This window comes from Merops nubicus, unplaced genomic scaffold (genome assembly GCF_000691845.1).
Source record: "Merops nubicus isolate BGI_N331 unplaced genomic scaffold, ASM69184v1 scaffold8583, whole genome shotgun sequence".
NCBI classification, from domain to species: Eukaryota; Metazoa; Chordata; class Aves; order Coraciiformes; family Meropidae; genus Merops; species Merops nubicus.
The window spans coordinates 22,866-45,587 of record NW_008600910.1 but is presented as its reverse complement, the minus strand read 5'-3'; the positions used below and the strand labels follow the sequence as shown (position 1 = coordinate 45,587).

Here is a 22,722-nt window from a genome sequence, read left to right as displayed (position 1 = left end):
TTAAGGCAGGCTGCTGCAGGCTCTTGTCAAGATGTCAGCCCAAGTTTCAGGGTACCTGGTTGTCCAAGTCTCTGACGACAAGGTTGAGACAATATTCCTATTCTGACCAACTCTTACATGACCCTTCACCAGATTCATTGCCTTTCTTAGAGCACTGTGAAGTAGGAAGCTGCAGTGGTGGTGGCTGTGCTCGTTGCCCAATGCCTGGATCTTGCTGTTTCAGGATTACACAGAGGACTACATTCAGACGGGCCCTGGGCAGCTCTACGCCCATTCCACTCGTCTCTTTGCTGTCGATGGAGTCAGCGTTCCGTACACCTGGAACCACACCATCACCTATGATCACACCAAAGGAAAGATGCCTTTCCTGGTGGAAACTCTCCATGCTTCCGCTATTACAACAGAGTACAACCCACTGGAAGAAACTGTGGCCTTCAAAATCCACGCGTCCATTGCAAAAGGTATTGTTCTAGTCTTCCACAAAATAAAAAACATGGAAGAATAATCTCCTGTCTTCCTAGAATTCATTGCCTATAATCTCAAAAGTTGGTTATGGCCTTGAAAGAGGAGATGCTGTGAAGCTTGGGTGACTTCACTGTAGATCCTGGCATCTCCATGTTGCCTTAATGTACCCACAGACTGACATGTAAAAGCTGTTGCAGTGTGCACTGACTTTTCTCCTGTAGTTCTCACTGATGATGCACGCCTGCCTTTGCTGACACTAACAGCATCACCAGGACCGTCAGTCAACTTAAAATATTTCTCTGTTTCCTTGCACGTACCTTCCATTCTCTAAAAGCAAATTACTGTTTCTTATGTTAGGGGTCAGGTGTTGTTGGGGGTTTTACATTTGGGTTTGGTTTTGCATCGCTCTTCAGGAAAAGCATTGTGTATTTTCACAGCAAAACCCACAAAAATGGAGGTAAGGTAGTAACAAGCTGGAAGAGCATCCAAAATTCAGCACTAAAATGGGTAAAATGTCCTAAGTCGTTCTTCAGATGGAATTTCTCTGGAGTTATTTGGCATATGCAGAAAACATGATGCTGAGCCACAGCTTGAAAACTCAGCTGATCCTTTCTGGGTGTATTTTTTAAGGCCAGACACGACTGGTGCACAGTTACCCAGTGCTCTGCAGACACATGTAAACGTGGTGAGCCCCAACACAGAGGTGGCATCACCCCCTGTACTGGGTCCTAGCCTAACTGGCAGTTTTTTAACCTTTTAAAAGGTTAATGAAACCTTAAAACTTTTGAAGGATCTTAAAGAATAGGGCATATATCTGTGTAAGTGGGTTTTCCTCTGAGAACTCACCACTGGTTACCAGAATGTCTTATTATCTTTGTAAATACTATCAGGGCTTTTTTTACAGAGTAAAGCTTAACATCACCTTTCAAATGCAATAACTCAGGTTGGAAGGTCAGTGGAACAGTGGGATTGCTTGTCTTGATCCTTCTTTTCAATAACATTCTAAGTGAAGTAAAATGATGATTCTGCAATTTGCCAGACTGGCAACCTCATTGTGCAATTTGAAACCCAAATAAGGGGTCTTTTTTTTCCATTTTAAAAAGAGGTCTGATAAAAGGAACTCTCCAGATCACGTTATGCCTATGCAGAAATCTGGCCAAGCCTTTACTGAACTTGCATTTATTTCCTCCAACAATTAATTTTTTTTTTTTAAATTTCTTATTTATTGGATCATTTTTCAAGCAGGAAAATACCTGTGCTCATTGAGCAGTCTGCCAGAGGCTGCCATTACAGTTCACAGTACATACTTGTGTCTCCTACAGTGACTTCCCCCTGTCTATGACATGCTAATTTGTTTGATTTGGGTTTATTTCCCTCCTTTTATGTGAAGTGAAACTGAACAGTCTTTATTATTTTAATGATGTAAATTTTGTGGAGGAGCTTTGCAGGAAGCATTAGGCTGGGATGCAACTTGCAGTCACTCTGAGGGAAACCAAACACCTGCTTAATGTTTTTCCAAACAGCAAAAACCACAGGCTTCTAATGCCCAACAGAAAAAATACTGAAGTCTGGGTTTTAAAAGTTTCTATTTTAGTGTCCAAGAGTAATAAATCTTATAAATAGCTGGTTTGTAATTCTTAATAGTAACGGATTTTTAAAAAGTAATAAAATGGCCATATTTGCATCCACAAATAACATGTGCTTCCTTTACCATGCAGGAGATCGTAGCAATCAGTGCCCTGCTGGGTTTGGTTTGGACTCAACTGGACCTTACTGTTCAGGTAATGATGTGACAGGGGTAGTGGGGCATCACAGACTAGCAGAATGATTTGGGTTGGAAGGGACCTTCAGAGATCATCTGGTTCCAACCTCTCTGCCATGAGCAGGGACCCCTTCCACTAGATCAGGTTACCCAAAGCCCCGTCCAGCCTGACCTTGAACACTCCAGTCATTGAGCATCCAAACTTCCCTGGGCAACCTGTGCCAGTGTCTCACCACCCTCATCATGAAGCATTATTTTCAGTGTAAATCACCCCTCTTTTAATTTAAAATCATCCCCCCTTGTCCTGTTGCAAGAGGTCCCGCTGAAAAGATTTTTCCCCATCTTTCTGACAGGCCCCCTTTGAGTAATGGAAGGCCATGGCAAGGTCTCCTACTACAAGGCCTTGTCAAAAGTCCCTCCCCAGTTTTCTTGTAGGCCCGCTTCGGATACTAGAAGGCCACAAGAAGGTCTCCTCAGAGGCTTCTCTTCTCCAGGCTGAACAACCCCAGCTCTCCCAGCCTGTCCTCACAGCAGAGGGGTTCATTCTTGTGGTCTCCACTGGAGCTGCTCCAACAGGTCCATGTCTGTCTTGTGCTGGGGGGCCCTAAAGCATGCATGCAGGGCTCAGCCACTAGAACCTACATCACCTTTATCTAGTTTCAAAGCATGCAGTATGTACCTCAAACGTGTAAGATAACATTGATAGCAGGGTTTGGATCCAAAGACAGATGAGAACTTCACCTCTGTACTCAACCTAGAATATAAATAGTGCCCAGACAGCTTTTCATCAGTACCTCAGATGCAACTGGGGGACACTGAGCCACAGAACCTTCTAAGCCTGCAAAGCAATGAAGCACTTCAGTGATCTGTGTGGAGGGAAGGACGAGTGTTGGAACCTTGGCAACAGCCCACAATTTCCTGTTTGGGGGATGGAGGTGAAGAGAAGGTTGTGAGCATTTTATCTGTCTCCTCTAGATGACCGAGTTGTATTCATTTTAGGGAATAATCATCTGATAGACTTTTGTGGACTTACTTCATGCCCCTTGAAAGCACCCTTGAAGAAGCCCCTTCTATATATATAGAACACGTAGTAGTCTTTGCCCAAGTATCTTAGTTCTAGAACTGAAACCCATCTGTTCTGTTGGGAGGAGATTCTCTGGAAAGATGGTATCAAGCATTCATTACCACAGTAGAGGTCCAGTCCTGCAGAGCTGACACAAGATTCCAGCCAGCTGTGATAGTGTAGGTTGGGCAACTGAAAACGAGAGGACAACACACCACGGAACCATTTCTGGGAAGCTGCTCCATTGCTCAGTCTAGTTCTGCCCTGTGGGCTCTACCAAACATAGACCCCTTATGAAGGGCTTGTTTGATACAGTGTCTTGTGAAGTCTCACTGGTTTTTCAAACGTTTCCTTGTTCCAGACGAAGACGAATGTGCTGTGGGAAATCCTTGCTCCCATACCTGTCACAACGCCATGGGCTCGTACTACTGCTCCTGTCCCAAAGGCCTCACCATCTCTGCGGACGGCAGAACGTGTCAGGGTAAGAGGAGCAGTGCTGAGGACGGGCTGGATACAGAATCCCCATGACCCTTAAGTCGCCGGGGCAATGTTCTGTTTGGGTTTTCTCGATAGAAAAGACAGACCGTCGGTGGTCTTCTCATGGTTTCCCATCTGAGTGTAGTTGCAGTCATTTCATGGCCGGTCGTGCCGAGGCCACTGTGTGCTCTGTCACTCCGAGGTGGTGTGGTGAGCTGTGTGGCTGTTGTCCCTTGCAGCCCTCGACGAGTGTGCGCTGGGCGGGCACTCCTGCGGCGCCGGGCAGGACTGCCACAACACCGCCGGCTCCTACCGCTGCCTGCTCCGCTGCGCCGCCGGCCTCAGGAGGACCCCGGATGGACTCGGCTGCCAAGGCAGGGAGAGCTCTCTGGGGTTTGCTGTTACCTGTCGTGAAATGAAAATGCTGCTTGTCACATAACTGAAAGTGACTTTTCACAAGATGCATCTCCAAATACCGTGTCTCTAACTTCTCATTTTCAGTGTTGTGGGTTTGGTGTTTTGGGTGTTTTTTTGGCCCTTTCCCTTTCCCTTTCCCTTTCCTCTTCCTTTCCCTTCCCCACCTCTACTCAGGTGACTGACAACAAGGCCTTTCACAGCTGTGGAACCAAGGATCTGTCTTGTTCAACAGATATCAATGAGTGTCAAGAGTCCAGCCCCTGTCATCAGCGGTGCTTCAATACCATAGGAAGTTTCCACTGTGGTTGTGATCCAGGATACCAGCTGAAGGGCAGAAAATGCATAGGTAGGAATGAAGCTTTGACTGGTCAGTCCCTCTTTGCCAAGGGACATCATTCAGCTTTTCTATGTTGCTGTATTTATCATTGGAAACCTTTATGGATTAAAATCCCACTATGGATGATCTACTTAGTATGTATCCAATGTATGCAGACAGTATAATTACAGCAGGATTATTCTGCTGTTTAAGAACAGAGCATAAGTAAGTGGGTTCATTCCCCTCTTGCTTTTCTTTTCTTCCTTTAAATCAGATGTAAATGAGTGCAGGCAGAATGTATGCAGGCCTGATCAGCTCTGCAAAAACACCCGTGGTGGCTATAAGTGCATTGATCTGTGTCCCAACGGGATGACCAAAGCAGCAGAAAATGGATCTTGTATTGGTGAGTAGGACTCTTAATGTGCTGTACAGGGATAGTAAGCACAGAGACAATGATTATTACTATTTTTTTTAGTGATCTTGGAGATAGTCTGTCTCCAGTTATTAAGATTTCATATTAAGGGACATATTAAGACATCAGTGTTTTTTCATTTATGGGAAGATACATATTTAACTTTTTTGTAAGTACAGAATCCCAGCATGGCAGGGGTCAGAACGGACCTCTGGAGATCACCTACTCAAAGCCTCCTGCTAAAGCAGGGCCACCCAGTGCAGGTTGCCCAGGATCAGATCCAGGCACATTTGGAATCACTCCAGAGAGGGAGACTCCACAACCTCTCTGGGCAGCCTGTCCCAGGGCTCTGGCACCCTCACAGTGAAATTTTTTCCCTTTGTTCAGACAAACCCTCTGTTCCATACAGTTTGTGCCCCTTGTCCTGTTGCTGGGCACCACTGAAAAGACCCTGGCCCCATCCTGTTGACCCCTGCCCTTTAAATACTGATAAGATTCCCTAGTCTGTCTTTTCTTCTCCAGGCTAAACAGCCCCAGGGCTTTCAGTCTTTCCTCATCCCAGAGATGCTCCAGTCCCCTCAGCATCTTGATAGTACCCTTGCCACTCTTCCTGTTTCTCTTAAGAAGGAACAGTGAGGTTTTCCTCAGCATCTTTTCTGGATTGTCACCTTGAATTCTACCAATTGTTCACTGGCTGAAATGTTTTGCCCCATGTGTGATTATCAAGAGGTTGTGTCAGGAGCTCCGCAGCAAGATCACAGGTCCTTGCTGCTTATCAGGGATGCTTTTAAACACACCCACTGTTATATATACTGCCAAATCTTTTTTCTAGTGGGATTTGATAAGAAGATGGATGATGTCTCTTTGGAGAGTAGCTGACCACATTGGAAACATTCATTCTCATTTCCACAAACAAAAAGTTTTTAAAAATAACAAAAAAAGTGTGTGTAAATTCAATACGGTTGAAAAAAAATTGGTCTGTGTATCTGCTGCAGAGCTTCTCTCACATTGTGAGACACAGGCTGTGATTTGCAGCACAAACTGTTACAGAGTACTGCCTAACGATGGCAGCAGGTAGGGGAACTGTATGTGCAGAGGCCAGGTCTACCTGGGGGGCCAACTTCACCTGTGGCTTAGCCGTATTCTTTTGCATGAAGGAGCTTTAAGCTGGAAGAAGTTTCAGGCTCTGACCCCTTGCCCTTGCCTTGCTGCCTGCAGACATCGACGAGTGCCGGGACGGGACTCACCAGTGCCGCTACAACCAGCTCTGTGAGAACACCCGGGGCAGCTACCGCTGCGCGTGCCCCCGCGGGCACCGCTCCCAGGGAGTCGGGAGACCTTGTGTGGGTAAGCTGTGCACTCGGGTCAGCACTCTGCATGTGCTGCTGCTGCTCTGGGCTGCCCTCCCTGCTGCAGCACACCCAGCAACGCTCTCCCCTTTGAAGACTGTGCTGTGGAGGCAGATTTGCTCTGAAGTCCAGAGTTACCCATCTAAACCAAACCTGCCCATTCAAAACAGTCAGAACTGAATGATTCCAAAATGAGATTGCTATAGGTCCGTAGTTTGAGAATAAAGGACACAGCAAGGGTCTCGGAGCACTGGTGGAGGGATGTGGCCAGGCCCTGCTCCATGAGAGGCTTCCTGTATAAAAATCCAGTCAGATTTGTTAGCTGGACAGTGGAAAGTGCCTGGCTGTACCCTGGGCTGCACTGGCTCACACCCGAAGGCAGACGAGCAGGGAGCGATGGGGGTTCCCCTGAAGGAGAACAGCCAAAGAAGTGCTGCAAGAGGCAGGATGGCACCAAGGCACTTATCCAGCACTGGAACTGCGGAGGATGTTCCCCAGAACCAGACACACACTGATCACTCAGCCCCGCCCCGTTCTGGTTTGGGTGGGTCACAGCAGGAAGGGAGGGTTCCTGTCAGTCACAGGGATGCTGACCACATAGTTCCTCCCCTGGGCTATCCACACAGAAGCCTCTGGCAGAAGAATGTGCAGAGCTTTCTCCCACACACACCTGTGTAGCTTTTGAAGGATGCTCTCATAGCTCCAACGTGGATAGCAAGAGTTTAGTGTATGGTGTCAGTGCAAGTGCATAAAACACTTCTGGCATTTAATAGTCCTCAGGATGGCACTAGGATCATTTAGACTCACCCCTTCTGTATTTATCTAGAATGTTTAACATATAATAGCTGACCCACCCTGATAATAATGATTTATGATTGTTGGCATATGACACAAATTGAGGCTGGTTTCAGTTGCTCTCATGTATCATATCAGAGAAGCATTCCTCCATGATGACTTCCTCAAGATTAGCTTTCGTACGTGATAAACAGCTGCTCTGGAGAGCAGGAGTTCTTTTTCTTTTTAAACAACCTAGGATTTTGAACTACCAAGAGCCAGGATTGTTTTGGTTTTTTTTAAAGAGATTAACATAAAGTAAGAAACTTTTTGGCTGTAGACCAGGACATTAATTCCACCATCTGCCTCTCCACTGAAATAAAACAGTCCAAGACTCCTTAACGTACATTAAACCCATTTAAATTTCTGACAGTAATAAGCTAGGTAAAGTCTACCCGTTTTTTCCCCTCCTGCAGAGTACAGTAACCCTAGTGGGGATTCTGAGCTCCCCTGTGGGCCAGGCTGATGCATTTCTTAGGCTATACTTCTCCAGAATGCTCCATATGAAGCGGCCTCCTTTAAAGAAGGGCCCAACAGCTTCTCCCACCCGTTTGTGGAGCTGTCACACGGCCCTCTTTCAGCAAAAGCAGGGGAACAGACTTGGATCCCCATTTTGTAGCCCCACCTCACCCTCAGTAACGCTTGAGGCAAGACCTTCAGCAGAGACCTTGTCTTGCAGGAGCACAGTCTTTGTCACCAGCAGCCTTAGAGGAAGAAATAAGGTACATGACTGTACAGGGTAGAATAACCTGTCTACTTGGCATTGTGCTCTCTGTGTTTTACTGCCTTCAAGAGCTCACTTGTATGTCTCCAGTTTGTGCCACAGACTGAGATAAGTATAGATGTGCATCTGTACATATAGTTACCTGTTGTTGTTTGTTTGTTTTTTCTCCTTTCCACATGGTTTGTTGCTCTGGATCATGTCACATGAGCAGACATTAATGAATGTGAACAAGTGCCTAAGCCCTGTGCCTTTCAGTGCACCAACACCCCCGGCAGCTTCAAGTGTGTCTGTCCACCTGGACAACAGTTATTAGGTGATGGGAAATCTTGCGCTGGATTGGAGAGATTGCCCAATTACGGTGCCTATTACAATAGCTATAACTATGCTCAATTCTCCCCTGTGAGAGACAACTATCAACCTCAACAATATTACAGGCACTCCTCAAATCTCTACAGCTCCTTCTCAGAGTATAGGAACAGCAGAATACCCTTCTCCAGGACTAGAAGGAACGTTAGAGAAACTTGTCCTGAAGGCTATGAGGCAAGAAATGACAGATGTGTAGGTAAATGTCAGCCATATCTATGCAATTCTCTTGTTTTGGTCCTTATTCTTAGGTAACTATTTCACATATACCAGGGGCTGATGGTTTGTGGTGCTGTGGGTTGGTTTTTTTGCGTATTACCCTGGTAAATATTCAGAGAGTTCTGCATGTTCGTGTCTCCTGAGGACGTTGCAGCAGAAACGTTTTCAGAGCTCCTCTGTGTAACCACTTGTTTGGATCGTGCTGCTTATTGGGCGTTTGCAAATTATCTCCCCCCGCTTTTCTCTGATTACAGTAGCTCACCTTTGTGATTTTTCTCACACTCCAAAAAACAGCAGTATGCCCAGTCTAGTCCTGGGGGGTTTTGCTTTTGCCAGGCTCCCCCTGATGGTAGTAATGATCTGGTTCTAGAAGGGTTTGAATACAGGTTTTAGAATGGAGCACATTAGGGCAAACGCTGGCACTGTGACAGGCCCTTTGGTCCCTGCCACATGGACAGCAGAAGCTTTTAGATTCATGTGGTGTAATTAACTGAGCGTGGAGAGACTGGTTCCAAGTCAACAAATAGGGAGTTTGCCAGAAGCTGTGACCATTTTTTCTGTGATGAGGACAGCAGGGTAGTTAGGGGAACTGGAAAGCTCTGCCTCAATTAATATTATTTTTTAAGAGATGCAAACTCTCAGAGCACACTCTAAGCCCAACAGAAAACAAAGGTGTTGAGCACCTCAAGCAGTTCGCTCGCTTTGTCCTTACTCTCTGAGCTCTTCTGAGGTTTTCCACTGAAATGCTGCTATGGTCATAAGTATAGGAAATTTCATTTAGCTCCTCACAGGAGTCGAAAGGAACAGGACCCTCCACTGTTCACAGACTGATTTGTATTAAACATGAAGAGATTATGAGTTAAAAAAACAACCAACCAAATACCCCAACAAACTACTGCTCAAAAGCTAGACATGTTAGGGTTTGGGTTTGTTTGTTTTTCCCCTGCAGCAGTAGCTGGTGTCCATGGGTCCAGACCGTCTGGAGTTAGAGGGTTATAGTTGGACCAGTCAGGTGGTCTAGAGCAAGAAAACAGGTGCCAAACAGGCCCCAGCAGGAGAGGAGAGGGGCCACCACTCACCTCGTCTGTCAGGCGGGACCACTGCACCTCTGCTTTACATGAAGGACAGGTGCAGATATAAGAAGGAGTTCATATTTTGAAATACGCAGCTCTTAAGCCAGATTTTGCCAACTTTAATCACTTTTTGAGTATCTTAAGAAAAAAAATGCTGTCATTTTGTGACAGCCTAGGCCTCACCAGAGCGTGTCCCAGTGCACTGAAGGTCATAGAATCTCACCATGGTACTAGGAGCCAGAATTATTGCTAGAATTGTCTAGCAATATATAATGTTGGAAAATTTGAATATACTTTCCTTAATAAAAATTGCAGATACTGAGAGATCTAAACTTTTATTTGCATTATAAAGACATCTCAGAAGTTGTAGACACGCTGTTTGTTACGAGTACAACAGCTTAATTGAAAGACCTGGGATAGAGCTACTGATGAAAGGGTTAAGCTAGAATCTGTGATCTTCACTCCAGCTTGGGTTAGTTATCATTCCTGTACTTCTGCTCCATTGGAATTAACATCTACATTTAAAGATTACTGTTTATATGAAAAATTCAACCTAATGATGCTTTTTTTTTTTTTTTAAAAGTAAGTCCTTTCAACAGACATCCATCAGGATTTGATAACAACATACCATAAATTTCTCATTACATCTGTTTCTCTTCTGTTTGCATTTTTACCTCATGCAACCCCTGTAAATCAGGCAGAGAGGGAAGCAAAAACCTTCCTTCCTGTTTTACTCATGCAAGCCTGGACTCCCATGAGATTAACTTTAGTAGGGTCCCTACTGCTTTCCTCAACCAGGCAGAAGTTTCAAAAGAAATTATAATTGTATATGATTTGTCTAAATCACATGGATCTGCTTTGAAAATCTGAAATAAAGTGGTCTGAGACTTCTGTATTTGAGGGGGAGATTGAAAAACAGAAAACAAACATATAAAAAAGAAAACCCAAACAGGTTAAGAGCATTTGTTGATAGTCTTCCCAGATACTTAGCCAAATTCATCCCCGTAGCAGAAGGAAGGTCAATTTGGAGGGGCAACAGTATTGTCTGGGGAGGGATTAACTGTAAGGACAACTCCTCTGCTGTCAAGGCTTCCTCTGGCAAGATAACTAATCTGGGCATTCCTAAGCATGTTGCTAAAAACCTTATCAGGCAGCCCAGCTGACTTTCTGAGGAGAGGCTGTCTGTAGGACCTTGGTGGGCTGTGCAGATCCCACGTCCCGGTCTCTCCCCAGAACCGTCAGGACGGGGCTCTTCAGCTAGAACATGTGTTATGGCTGCTATCAAAAGAGGTGAGGATCCCCTCAAAACTGACTGAATTGTGAAAGAGTTATACAGGTAAGGTGTGAAAGGACTTGCTGGTCCTACGCATTCAACCCCATCAGAAAACAAGTTCCAGACGACTTCCACCAACTCAGTCCACGTACACTTGTGTATGAATATAGAACAAAAAAATACCTCAGTTGCATCCCGGGTTCAAAAAGGCCTGATGTGTACGTGTCCATGGGTTTTCCCACAGATATTGATGAATGTGAAACCAGGGATACCTGTCAGCATGAATGCAGAAACACCCTGGGAAGTTACCAGTGTACTTGTCCACCGGGATATCGGCTGATGTCCAACGGCAAAACCTGTCAAGGTATGGAGATCCCATTGGGTGGTCCCAAAGAGAGTTGTAAATAAGCAAGACACAAAACATTCAGTACATGTATAACCCACCTCTTTGAAAGTGTTATACGAGATTTGGCATTCAAGTTGTCAAGTTTCAGGAGTCTTCATATTTCATGTTTTAATGTTTCATAAAACACCAGCAACTTAAATAATTGCAACTACTACTTCTCTGAAGTCTCCTTGTGTGACTTTTTGTTACACATTTAACTCCAGGCAAGTGCTCAGCAGCTCTAGGCTCAAGCCCAAGATAATCCTTAACCTGCCTCTGTCACAAAGAGACACTGTTGGATTTTCTGATCCACCAAATAAAAAATAGACTTCATTAGCCTCTCTTGACCAGACAGCTGTGGTTTATGGTGGCTCTAGGGCAGCTCTTGCACAATATGCCATCCTGCAGAGTAATAAGGTTGCAACAGCAGTAATGCACAGTACTGGAACTCTTGGGTCCAGGGTCTCAAACAGCACAGCAGGATTAGGAACAGTTTCCCTGTGTGCAGAGGCTCTGCAGCCTGCTCGGCCTTTATTGGCCCAGCTGGGGGGTTTAATCCTTAACCAGATGCCCCATCCCTGGAACCATTCCAGGTGAGGTTGGATGGGGCTCTGAGCAACCTGCTCTAGTTGCAGATGTCCCTGCTCACTGCAGTGGGGTTGGACTAGATGAGCTTGAAAGTCCCTTTCACCTCAGACCATTCTGTGACTCCACGATTAACATCCAAGTACCAGCAGCTGATTATTTGCATGTTTTTTTATATTCAGATATTGATGAGTGCCTTGAACAGAACATTAACTGTGGATCAAATCAGATGTGTTTCAACATGAGAGGAAGCTACCAGTGCATAGACACACCTTGTCCACCAAACTATCAGCGAGACCCTCTTTCTGGGTATGTTTTAGTTTCAGCCCCTTGTCACCCACCTCAAGCTCAGATGTCCTTGTGTACAGTGTATTGACTTCTTCGAAGGCTTAACTTACCATCAAGTTCAAATCACTTAAAATACTCTTTTAGTCATGAAATTAACAGTACAGTAAGGTTGGTCATTTTAAGTTACTTTGCTTTGCTGTTCTGGAAAAAAGTATATTAATTGGTTTTGATCTTTCTGTTAGCACTGACAGTCACCCATTTTGACTTTTGATTAACAGACATAAAACTTACTCTGCCCTGTTTCATTCCAAATTTTGCTGTTTATTCCTAGGTTCTGTCTCAAAAACTGCCCGGCCAATGACTTGGAGTGTGACCTGAGTACCTACGCCTTGGAGTACAAGCTCCTCTCCCTGCCCTTCGGCATAGCGGCCGGTCAGGATCTGATCCGGCTGGTTGCCTACACTCACGATCAAGTGGTGCACCCCAGGACAACTTTCCTAATGGCAGAGGAGGACCCAGCCATCCCCTTCGCCCTGAGAGACGAGAACCTGAAGGGGGTGGTGTTCACCACCCGCGCGCTGCGCGAGCCCCAGACGTACCGCATGGGGGTCCGGGCCGCCTCCTACAGCGCCGAGGGCAGCGTGGAGTACCGGACGACTTTCATTGTTTATGTAGCTGTGTCAGCCTACCCCTACTGAGCCCCCAGGCAGGGACAGCCAGACAGCGAACCCCGGTGGGTAGTACTGCTCCCAGGCTGAGCCGCCGCCCCCAGTTGTGAACCGTCGCCCGAAAGCGGTGCTACGATGCTCTTCTCTTTGTCCCTCCTTCCCCGAGGCTGCCCATTCAGTCCCCTTATTCCCACTCAAGAGGAAAACCCGTGGCTTTGAGGACCTGTTACCACTTGCTTTATTTATTACACTGGAGTAGTCATTTTACACGGTTTGTTCTGAAAACCAGCAGAAAAATCTTAAGTATGAGCTGATGTGGTCAAAGCAGTAAGCAAGGAGCAGCCTCTGCTGAAAGCAGCTAAAGAAAAGCCAAACCAGAAGACAAAAAAAACCAGCTTAATTTCAAGTCTACATACTTTAAAGGTTGCTAAGTGTTTTACAATTTTATATCTATTAGATTATTTTTTTTCTTATCAAATACCTGATAGAATTAGGGCTGTAATATGCTATGTCGTGTGCTCAAAAAAACAAATACCACCATACCTAATGGTGGCAAATGCTGAAACAAATGATATTAAAGCATGTTTTCAGCTCAAGAACCTACAGTAGAATTTGGAACTGGTGCATTTAATTTCCATGTAAGTTTAGAGATGTCAGTATTTGTTGGAGGAAAAACCAACGTGGCTACTTCTACTTTATACAACAGGTATTTTATAAGTTCTTTTTTACTCTGACAATCTGGTATAGCCATTTATTTAGCTCAGAACCATATCCATTGCAGTACGCCCAAACGCAGTTTAAATGTGTTTGGTTTTGTTTGTTTTTTTTTTAACAAATGGAACATTTTTCTCCAAAAGGTGATGTAAGTTTGGTTCCATAATGTCAATACACTGTACACAAGTAATGTTGCCAAGATGTATTCTATTTTTATGAAAATGTATATATGTTTTTTCCCTATGTGTATTTTCTATGCAGTATCTCAAGAGTGTTTTACAGTTAAGTTTGCATCAAAGAAGGACAACAGCAATACATTGAAAAGAATCAAAATAAAGGTTCCCATTGTCTTTAAGATCGCTGTGAGTTTTATCACTGAAAAAACAGTCATTATTTCCTATTTGTAAAGCACTTGCCTTTGATGGCAGCGGAGGAGGCAGAGGGCAGCAGTGTGCTCAGATCCAGCCCGGGCTCCTGGTTAGTGTGCTGCTGGCTTCCCCACATCCTTCAGTTTTCCAATAAAAAATGTCAGGGAAACTGGTTCATTTACTGTAAGACCACTTATTTTATCCAGAGCCTACCGACTGGGAGATGTCTCATTTCCTAAGAGGAAAAGGATTTTGCTACGAGTTAAATTCTTGTTGCACATAAAGGCCATGTTTCTTCATAAATACACTCAACTCTTTAAATAAGCCACTATAATTCCTATGCATATATATAAAAAAAGAAAAAATGATTGAAGAGCATTAAGATTGGAGGCTGCTGGAAGTTGCCAGTGTTCACTCTGAAAGTTTTCCCAGTTTCAGAGTGAGAATTAGGCATGAGCAGAGCCCTGTGGCTGCAGGCTGAGGCTGACCTCCAGGCTCGGGCTCCTGTGTGCGTGGCTGGGACGTGAGGAAGGGGCCAAGAACAACTCGCTGCACTAACACCCTCCTGGCCTCGGCTCCCTTCCCTCTGCCTGACCCTCAGGAGTAGTGAAGGATTATCACCAACATTAAAGTACACTTTTAGCAACAGGGTCAAATTGCTCCACAGTGGGATTTTGACTCTACAATTGGACGTTATTAACAATGCCCAATGAAACCCCCACCTTCCCCCAGCCTTGCTTGTGGTTTTCAATTTCCATTGCAGCAAGTGAGATAGTCCTGGAAAACAAGGATGACTTAAAGTCATTTGCTTCTTTATAAAAATGTATACTAGTGACAGACCTGAAACAAACCAGGTTTATTTGTTTGTTAGAAGCCTGACGTGAAAAATAAAAGCAGTTTAGGAAGACGAAGATAACTTTCATGGCAAAGACATGAGGGAAGGAGAAATGAGAGCAAGAACAGGCAATTACCTCAGTTTCTTTTAAGGATGTAAAAAATCTCATGAAAATTATGTTCTCAAGGGAATTTAACTCCACTATGAGAGATGGCAAACATGCTTCATACATTACAGAGATTCATTTATACATAGTGGCTTAGGTGTGACATCTCGTGGCAGCACCCAGCTGGGCACTTGTCTCCCAACAGCTCGTAGCCAGAGCCCAGCTGCCCTGCAGCAGTGCCCGGGAGCACCCAGCCCATGTGTGCATTCCAGGAAAACATCCTGCAAGGCCTGAGCCTTTGCCAGGGCACAACCAGACCCACTTTTCCTCCTGGAAACGATCCTTCCTTCTTAAAGCCTAAAGGAAACCACACGCTAGCATGCAGCAATTGGGGGGGAAAAAAAAAACATAATCCTTAATTCCTTCTGAATATAAGTTCTAGCAGAGACATAAGGCACAAAAGGAGTTGTTCAGGGGTGAAACTGGGACCAATTGCCAGAGGAGAGAAAGTCTGCAACCCCCATCACTTGCTATATGGCAGGTGTTCAGGAACTGAAGATGGGTATGTCCAGAGCTTGTGGAGTCCCCTTCTCCAAACCTGCCTGCAGACAATCCTGGGCAACCTGCTCTGGGTGACCCTGCTTTAGCAGCAAGGTTGGACAGGATGATCTCCAGAGATCCCTTCTAAAGGGATTCTGTAAGGTTCTCCATGGCACCTTCCATAGCAACACAGCTTGCCAGTCCCTTGAGAGAGAAAAGTCCACTGGGATTTTTTATCCTTTGTCACTGGCTGAATTTAAATCTACTGAACAAGTACAGTTGTGAATCGATGCAGAATACCCAGAACTGCAGGTTAAAGGGAAAACAAGTCACAGGATTAAACGATGCTCAGAACAGAAGTAACAGAGCTTGACAGGTCAGTGTCTGCTTGCCAAGTAAGAGCCAGACAGTCGATGCTGAACTAAGAGGAGGGTGATGAGTAAAGTGGTGGTCATCGCTCCCCCATTGGCGTGGTGATTACCAGCAGGGCTCTGCTCTTGGGGTGCAAGTGGGAGCTCCGGTACCCTTTGACTTCAGAGGCATTTCTAGTTCTGGCAGCTCAAATCTAAGGCTGCTGCCAACAAAAACTTGGCAAGTGACGACCTTTGCAATCCATGGATCAGCTTTTGAGGCTGGGATCCAGGCGCCCTCCCCCAGTCCCACCCGGGGGAGAACAGGCCGTGCGGCACTGCCCGAGGAGCACCGCGCCGGCGGCAGTTCATCACCCCCACCAAGAGAGGCACAGGAAAGCTGTCTGGCACAGTTCCCTCCGAACCCACCCTGCCAGGATGCTGTGACAGTCAAACCTACTGATGGGTGAGGGCTGCCGGGCACATCTCACTCTTTGTGAAAGCCTGTGGGCAGATGAAGGGATGAAGGCTCCTCCAGTCTTTTGGGTTTCCACCTCTGCTTCAGGTGAGATTTTTGATTCAGCACAAAGCCAAATGGGTATCAGCTGCAATGACTCAGCACCACACCGAGAAATCCAGCACTGAAGCCTTCTACAGCAATGTCCAGTAGTGCTGAAAAACCCAACAGCCAATTGCTTGCTTAAGTCCAGTTGTATTTCTTGCTGGCAAATCTGAGATGGTTTCAACTCCTGCACATCCAGCAATGCTCACTTGACCTGAAGCTGTTGCTCCACTTGAGCTACAGGATGCCCTTTGTGAATGACTTAATTCGCCCTTTCTTTCCCTGGACAAATTTTCTGAGGCACAGGGTAGCTCTGGGTGTGAGTTAGACCAGAAAGGACCCCCCAGAGAATGGCAGTGGATTGCCAGAGCTCAGTGGGCTGTTACACACCTCACGTCCAGCAGCACTGCACAGCCTCCAAGCACAGCATGTCCAGCCATGCCCTGTAGATAACGTTTAATGTCAGCCCCAACTGGTAAGCAGGTTTTATGAACACATTTGCATGTCTGGAGGCACTTAACCAAACTCCAGGCACTTTTTGGATCACTGAGATGAGCAATTCAGCAGCTTCAGCATCCAGCTGGTGCCAGACAGCATGCCCAGCCCACTGCTCTGGTGTGATAAATTTAGTGTCAGAAAAGCAAACAAAGAATATAGATAGAGGCAGATGGATCAAAAGAAGTGTTAATATTTTACACAAAAACAGATTCAAATGGTAATTTATGAATATCCAGATGATGTGGGCATCAGAAACATGATAAAGAAGTTGCTCAGATTACAGAGCAAAAGTTCAGAAGTAATGCTGTGCAATTGCCACGAGGAGAAGAGAATCTGATGGACAGATAACCTCAGTTAATTCTTCACTCTATGTGAAGATTATAAAGCTGTGGCTGCTTTGGGACTAATAACAAGGCCAGATAAATTCCTGGATAAAATCTGTGTAAGAAAAAAAAAAAGGGGATAGCAAATACAGCGCTTACATTAGAAAGGTTTTGCCTAAAATGAGAAGAGCTAGCACACAGGAGTAAGGACTGCACAGCTCTTCCTGTTCTGGATAACCTAACTAAGGAGCTTGAAATCTAGTAAAATCTCATGAGATGCAGCTGACTTTCTGATGAATAACTTCTCGTTCCACTTGAAGCTGTAGACTAGCTTACATACAGATCAAGAGAAGACAACTTGAGTAGAATGTCTCTCAACCATGATTTTTTAAAAAAAATTCTGTATGCCACCTATGAAATCACACAGTAAATCTGATGTGTGGAGTTCACCTGGAATTCAGAGGGGTTCAGCTGGCTATGGACCAAGACAAGAACCCTCCCAAACCTTTTAGGATTTTGCAGAAAAGCAAGACAAACAATAGTCCAGCCTTTCTTCTGCTTGGATCACAAGAAGTGTCTCAAGGAAGCCTCTCTTAGAGAATTCCAGAGAGGTGTCAAGAAATCTGGACTGTACAGATATGATCTAGCCCATAAAGTAAGTCCAAACTCTCTGGGTACAGAAAAGTGTTGCATAGTTTCTGGCAAATACTTAAATAAAGTTGTATGTGAAAGCTTCAAATAAAGAATCTATCTGATTTTGGGTCTAGAACTTCAGAGGCAAAAACCAGCCAGGATGCCTGAAGAATCTGTAAATGACCCTGTTTATGACAGGCCCTAGTAAACACTGTGGTGCATAAACCACAGCTAGGTTCCAATCAACATCACAGCTCCTCTCTAATAGACCTCATCCATTGCTCTAATAATCTAATAGACAACCATCACAGGTTTTGAGCCAGGATCTGATGCTGCAGATCTAAAAAGTGAGGATGGAAAAGCTAGGAGAATAATGGATTCCCAGACACCACAGGGACAAGAGAAGTGCCCCAGCTCTTCACTGAAAAAGGCAAATGAGCAGCACTTCTCCGTGTCCAAAAAGACTGAAAAGATGTTCAAATATGTGACAAGAACATCACCTCTTCTAATTTTCTTCTGCTTAAAGGAACTGGACTTTGACTAACAAACCTTTGTAAATAACTCTGATTACATCAAATATATTCATCCTTGCTCATCACTGTCTGCTAGCAGAATTAGCTCACAAATCTTCACATATTTACCAGCCGTGCAGGTCAGATTGCTTTCCTCCACTCTGGCCTGATTGAAAGGAAATATTTGTGGTTTGCTTACTGGTTCCGCTGCAATGCTCTCAGCAAAGTGGAGACTGATAGAGAACCTCAAATTGGGTGTAACCCTGCAAAGCCTTTGCCAAAATATTACTGCTAACATTTTGTGGCTCATGTTTTGAAAAGATTTTGGATGTATAAATGATGTTGTCCTCTAATAGATGAGGCTGTAGCAGAGAAGTAGTTGGTGTTCACCAACTGCAATACACAGCAAGGGAACATCATGGTATTCTTCTCATGTCTGGTAGCTTTACTATAGACAGGCAAAGAGCCACCAGTGATTAGCTGAGAGACACATCAAATGAAAGCCGGTCACAGCCTTGGTAAAAACCCCTCTCTTCAGACATCTCTCCTAATCAAAATCCCTCCCAGTCATACAAAAAGTTCTCAGCAGATACAAGAACAACAGCAAAGCTACATTTTACTTAGGGCTGATGCAAAATGCATTTTCCTGATAGAGATTTGAAAATGATAAACAGTGTGAAAAGCACACATGACAGAATGGGTTACCACAGCATGGAAAAGGGCATCTGTGGAGCAGTGAATATAAATAGGCTGCAGGTCACCAGGACCTAGCTTTATTTTTTTTTTTCTTCCCTCCTGTGGAAGTTATCTGAAAACCTTAGTTTTGGAAGGTATTACACATCGTCCAAGGTAACATCGTGTTGGTAAACAGCACTTTTATAATTATTTCCCTTATGAAATGCTGGTTATTGAGTTACAAAATCACAGGACCCCAGCATGGCAGGGGTTGGAAGGGACCTCTGGAGATCAACTCATTCAAACCCTCTGCTAAAGCAGAGCAAGTTGCCCAAGATCACGTCCCAGCCAGGTTTGTAATCTCTCCAGAGAAGGAGACCCCACAACCTCTCCGGGCAGCCTGTCTCAGGGCTCCATCATCCTCACAGCAATGACATTTTCCCTCATGTTCAGAAGGAACATCCTGTTCCATGTAGTTTGAGCCCGTTGCCCCTTGTCCTGTCACTGGGCACCACTTGAAAAGAATCTGTCCCCATCCTCTTGACCCCTGCCCTTGATGTCTTGAGAAGATCTAATAAGATCTAATGAGAAGCATTGAGAAGATCCCCTCTCAGTCTTCTCTTCTCCAGGCTAAACAGCCCCAGGGGTCTCAGCCTTTCCTTGACAGAAGGATGCTCCAATCCCCTCAGTATCTTTGTAGCCTCCACTGGACTCTCTCCAGTAGATCCTTGCCTCTCTTGAGCTGGGTGGCCCACAGCTGGACTCAATGCTCCAGCTGTGGCCTCACTAGGGCAGAGCAGAGGGGCAGGAGAAGCTCCCATGACCTGCTGGCCACACTCTTAATGCACCCCAGGACCCCAATGGCCTTCTTGGCCATGAGGGCACATTGCTAGCTCCTGGTTAACCTGCAGTCCAGTTGGACTCTCAGATCCTTCTCTGTGGAGCTGCTTCCCAGCATATCAAGCCCTCACTTGTTGATTTTCTTTTTTAAGTTTCACAGACTCTGTATATGAAGTCCAAATAAACTCCATTCCCTTACAGGCAGAAAACCTGCTAGGTGCGTGTGCATGGATTTTAAGATCTGTTCTGCACTGTGCTCCATGGGAAAGGGCAGGGGGTTACCATGGGTCACAAGTTCAGATATAAATGATGCACTGAGATTTGACCATCGATGCTGCACCGAAACACGTAATGCAGAAAATACGAACACTACTAAACAAACCCAGAGGCTTTAGTCATATCCTGTCAGCTAAAAACGTCCTTGTTGCTGCTGAGTACAAGCAGACAGGAGTGGATAGTGACAGAGCAGTGGTGTCATGAGGAAGGACCCAGACTGGTACAATAAGCTCTGGGCTGAAGATGGCCCAGTTACAATTTGCCACATATGGCAAAAACCAGCGGCTACCACCTGCATTCGCGAGAGGCAAATGATGGTCACAGAGAAGAAAAAATCCATTGATCAGTGAACATCAGTGTTTCTCATCCATACCAAAAAACCACAACAATCAAGGAAAGACTAGATTTAAATCAGCAAGGGACTAGGCAAACACCAGATCATGTTTGATAGCACACCGTGGATTTACTGACTTAGCCCAAGTGAGAGCTGTCACCGATTCCTGACAATGTCCTGAGCAGCTGTTTGCAGAGTATGTGAGCACTTACAAATGCAACCATACTTCCCTGGGACAACTTCAAACCAGAAAACAAATTTCAGTCCATATTTGCTCAAACAATGGATAGGATTTTTTTTTTTTTAACATATGTTTAAGGTTTCATTCTTTTGGTTTGTTTTCTTTGATGAGAGTAGAACATACACTATCAAAAAGCTTTGCTAAGTAGCGGGCACACCTGAAGTTATGTGTTTGACCTTAGTTCCAAACTCCTGGTATGAAACTCTAGTTTCTTATGTGTTGTACAAGCACAAAAGGAATATCAATTTTTAGTATTTCTAAATTTGTTAACAGAAATAAGCACCTGGTACTGCTTGCAATCAGGCTTTTAACAGTGTAGAAAAATTAGTTACAACATAGGAGAGGCAGCCACAGATCACAGGTTTTGTACTCCAGTTTTCCAGGCTTTCAGCTGCTGATTTGACTACTATTGTAGTTGGAATTTTGTATTCCATCAAATTTTGAAGGCCTCATTTTGGCACTTGAGACTTACGTTTTTATTAATGACCAGGGCAGAGAGAATATTAGCAGATAGAATCATAGACTTGTTTTGGTTGGAAGAGACCTTTAAGATCATCAAGTCCAACCATTAACCCAGGGCTGCCAGGTCACCACTAAACCATGTCCCTCAGCATCACACCTACACAGCTTTTCAATCCCCCCTGGGATGGGGACTCCACCACTGCCCTGGGCAGCCTGGGCCAGGGCTTGATAGCCCTTTCAGGAAAGAAATTGTTTCCCATCTCCAACCTAAACTTCCCCTGGCACAACTTGAGACTGTTTCCTCTTGTCCTATCTCTTTTTACGTGGGAGACCAGAATGACCCCCACCTTGTTCCAAACACCTTCCAGAGAGCTGTCAAGATTGAGAAGCTCTCCCCTGAGCCTCCTTTTCTCCAGGCTAAATAACCCCCAGTTCCCACAGCTGCTTCTCATAAGACTTGTGCTCTAGACCCTTCACCAGCTTCGTTGCCCTTCTTTGGATACTCTCCAGCACCTCAAAATGATGACTCAAAAGGTAGAGGGCAAAACTACAATTAGAGTTGCAAATAAAGTTGATCAGCTGAAGACACTCCACCAAGATCAAACCCAAGACATTTACACATCAGACAGGAAAACACAACTGTGCCACCAGACCATGCATGATGCCAGGTTATGGCTGCCTTTCAAAAGGAACTGAGGTATTCCTGAGGCTCACCAGCTAAATGGGAGTTAAAGTTCTCACACGGAGATGGAAAAAGCTTCCTACTGCTACCTGAACAAAAGCATTGCATGCAGCACCTGTTTTTTTTTTATTAGTCATTGTACAATTTCATCTGGAGTATTGCATCTAATGTTGGCCCTACGCTCTAAGCAAGCTGTAAATCACCTTTAAGAGATTCTGATGAGAAAAAAAAAAAATCATTGCTACCACCTGAATTATCACAGGGATAGGTAGATCTTTTCTGTTGCAAACTATTCTCACAAGACATTGATTTATCTTTTTTAGATTAGATCTAATGTTTTGCAATAGCAAAAAATATCAAGCATTAAAAAAGTTGTCACTTCTGCTGTCAGTAGCTACATTGATATGACAGTTATTAATTTAATTTTCTACTCCAGTTTTCCATAGATCAATTTTTTAAGTAAAGAAAGTATTTGATTAATTTACCTATTATGCAGTGGGTTTTTTTAAAGCTGTTTAAAAATTTTAAATATGTTTACTTTGTAAGATGAGTAGCAGTACTTGTAAATCAGAACATCTGGTAAACCCCTGCAGTCTGCCAGACTGTTTTGTGAAAGAGCAATTGCTCCAGATAAATGTTATTTGCAATGCTCTTTAATATTATTCCAGACAAAGTGACTGCAGAAATTTAAAAATCTTACAAGGAGGGAAGTAACATCATATCCCTGAAATCATCACCAAGGGCCCATATTTTCTGAAGTTCATATGTGAATCACAAGCAAACTACCGTCCTGGCAGAAGTTAAAGGTCCCAGGGGGTGAAATGCGTGATGTTCACAGGAACAAAAAGGGAAAAAGGAGCAAAAACCACAGATCTTTATTCATGCTCTATGGACATCTTCATTCTCTAAGTAACTACTCATAGATTAACTGCGACAGTAAAGAGACTTGTGAATTAAACTGCTTCCATAAACCAGTGTCAGGTTGGAAAGGACTTCAGAAGAACATAAGCTTAATTATAGTTGGGCCAATACGAGTGTTTCCATTCATTCAACATTTACATGGAGGGACGAATAGCAAACACCAACACAGTCTCGCCC

At 44.6% G+C, this 22,722-nt stretch overlaps 1 protein-coding gene across 1 annotated transcript in view; it reads left to right on the top strand.

Moving 5' to 3' along the window:
• Positions 1–12,703, top strand: part of LOC103770555 (hemicentin-1-like) — a gene marked incomplete at its 5' end in the record, with an annotated part of 15,492 nt that extends 2,789 nt beyond the window's left edge. The window contains 10 exons of the mRNA XM_008937819.1: positions 224–461; positions 2,184–2,246; positions 3,652–3,771; positions 4,007–4,141; positions 4,417–4,530; positions 4,775–4,903; positions 6,131–6,259; positions 10,992–11,111; positions 11,900–12,026; positions 12,337–12,703. Of these exons, the coding sequence (XP_008936067.1) occupies positions 224–461; positions 2,184–2,246; positions 3,652–3,771; positions 4,007–4,141; positions 4,417–4,530; positions 4,775–4,903; positions 6,131–6,259; positions 10,992–11,111; positions 11,900–12,026; positions 12,337–12,703 (1,542 nt within the window). The remainder of the gene's footprint in view (positions 1–223; positions 462–2,183; positions 2,247–3,651; positions 3,772–4,006; positions 4,142–4,416; positions 4,531–4,774; positions 4,904–6,130; positions 6,260–10,991; positions 11,112–11,899; positions 12,027–12,336) is intronic.
• Between the last annotated feature and the right edge of the window lie 10,019 nt (positions 12,704–22,722).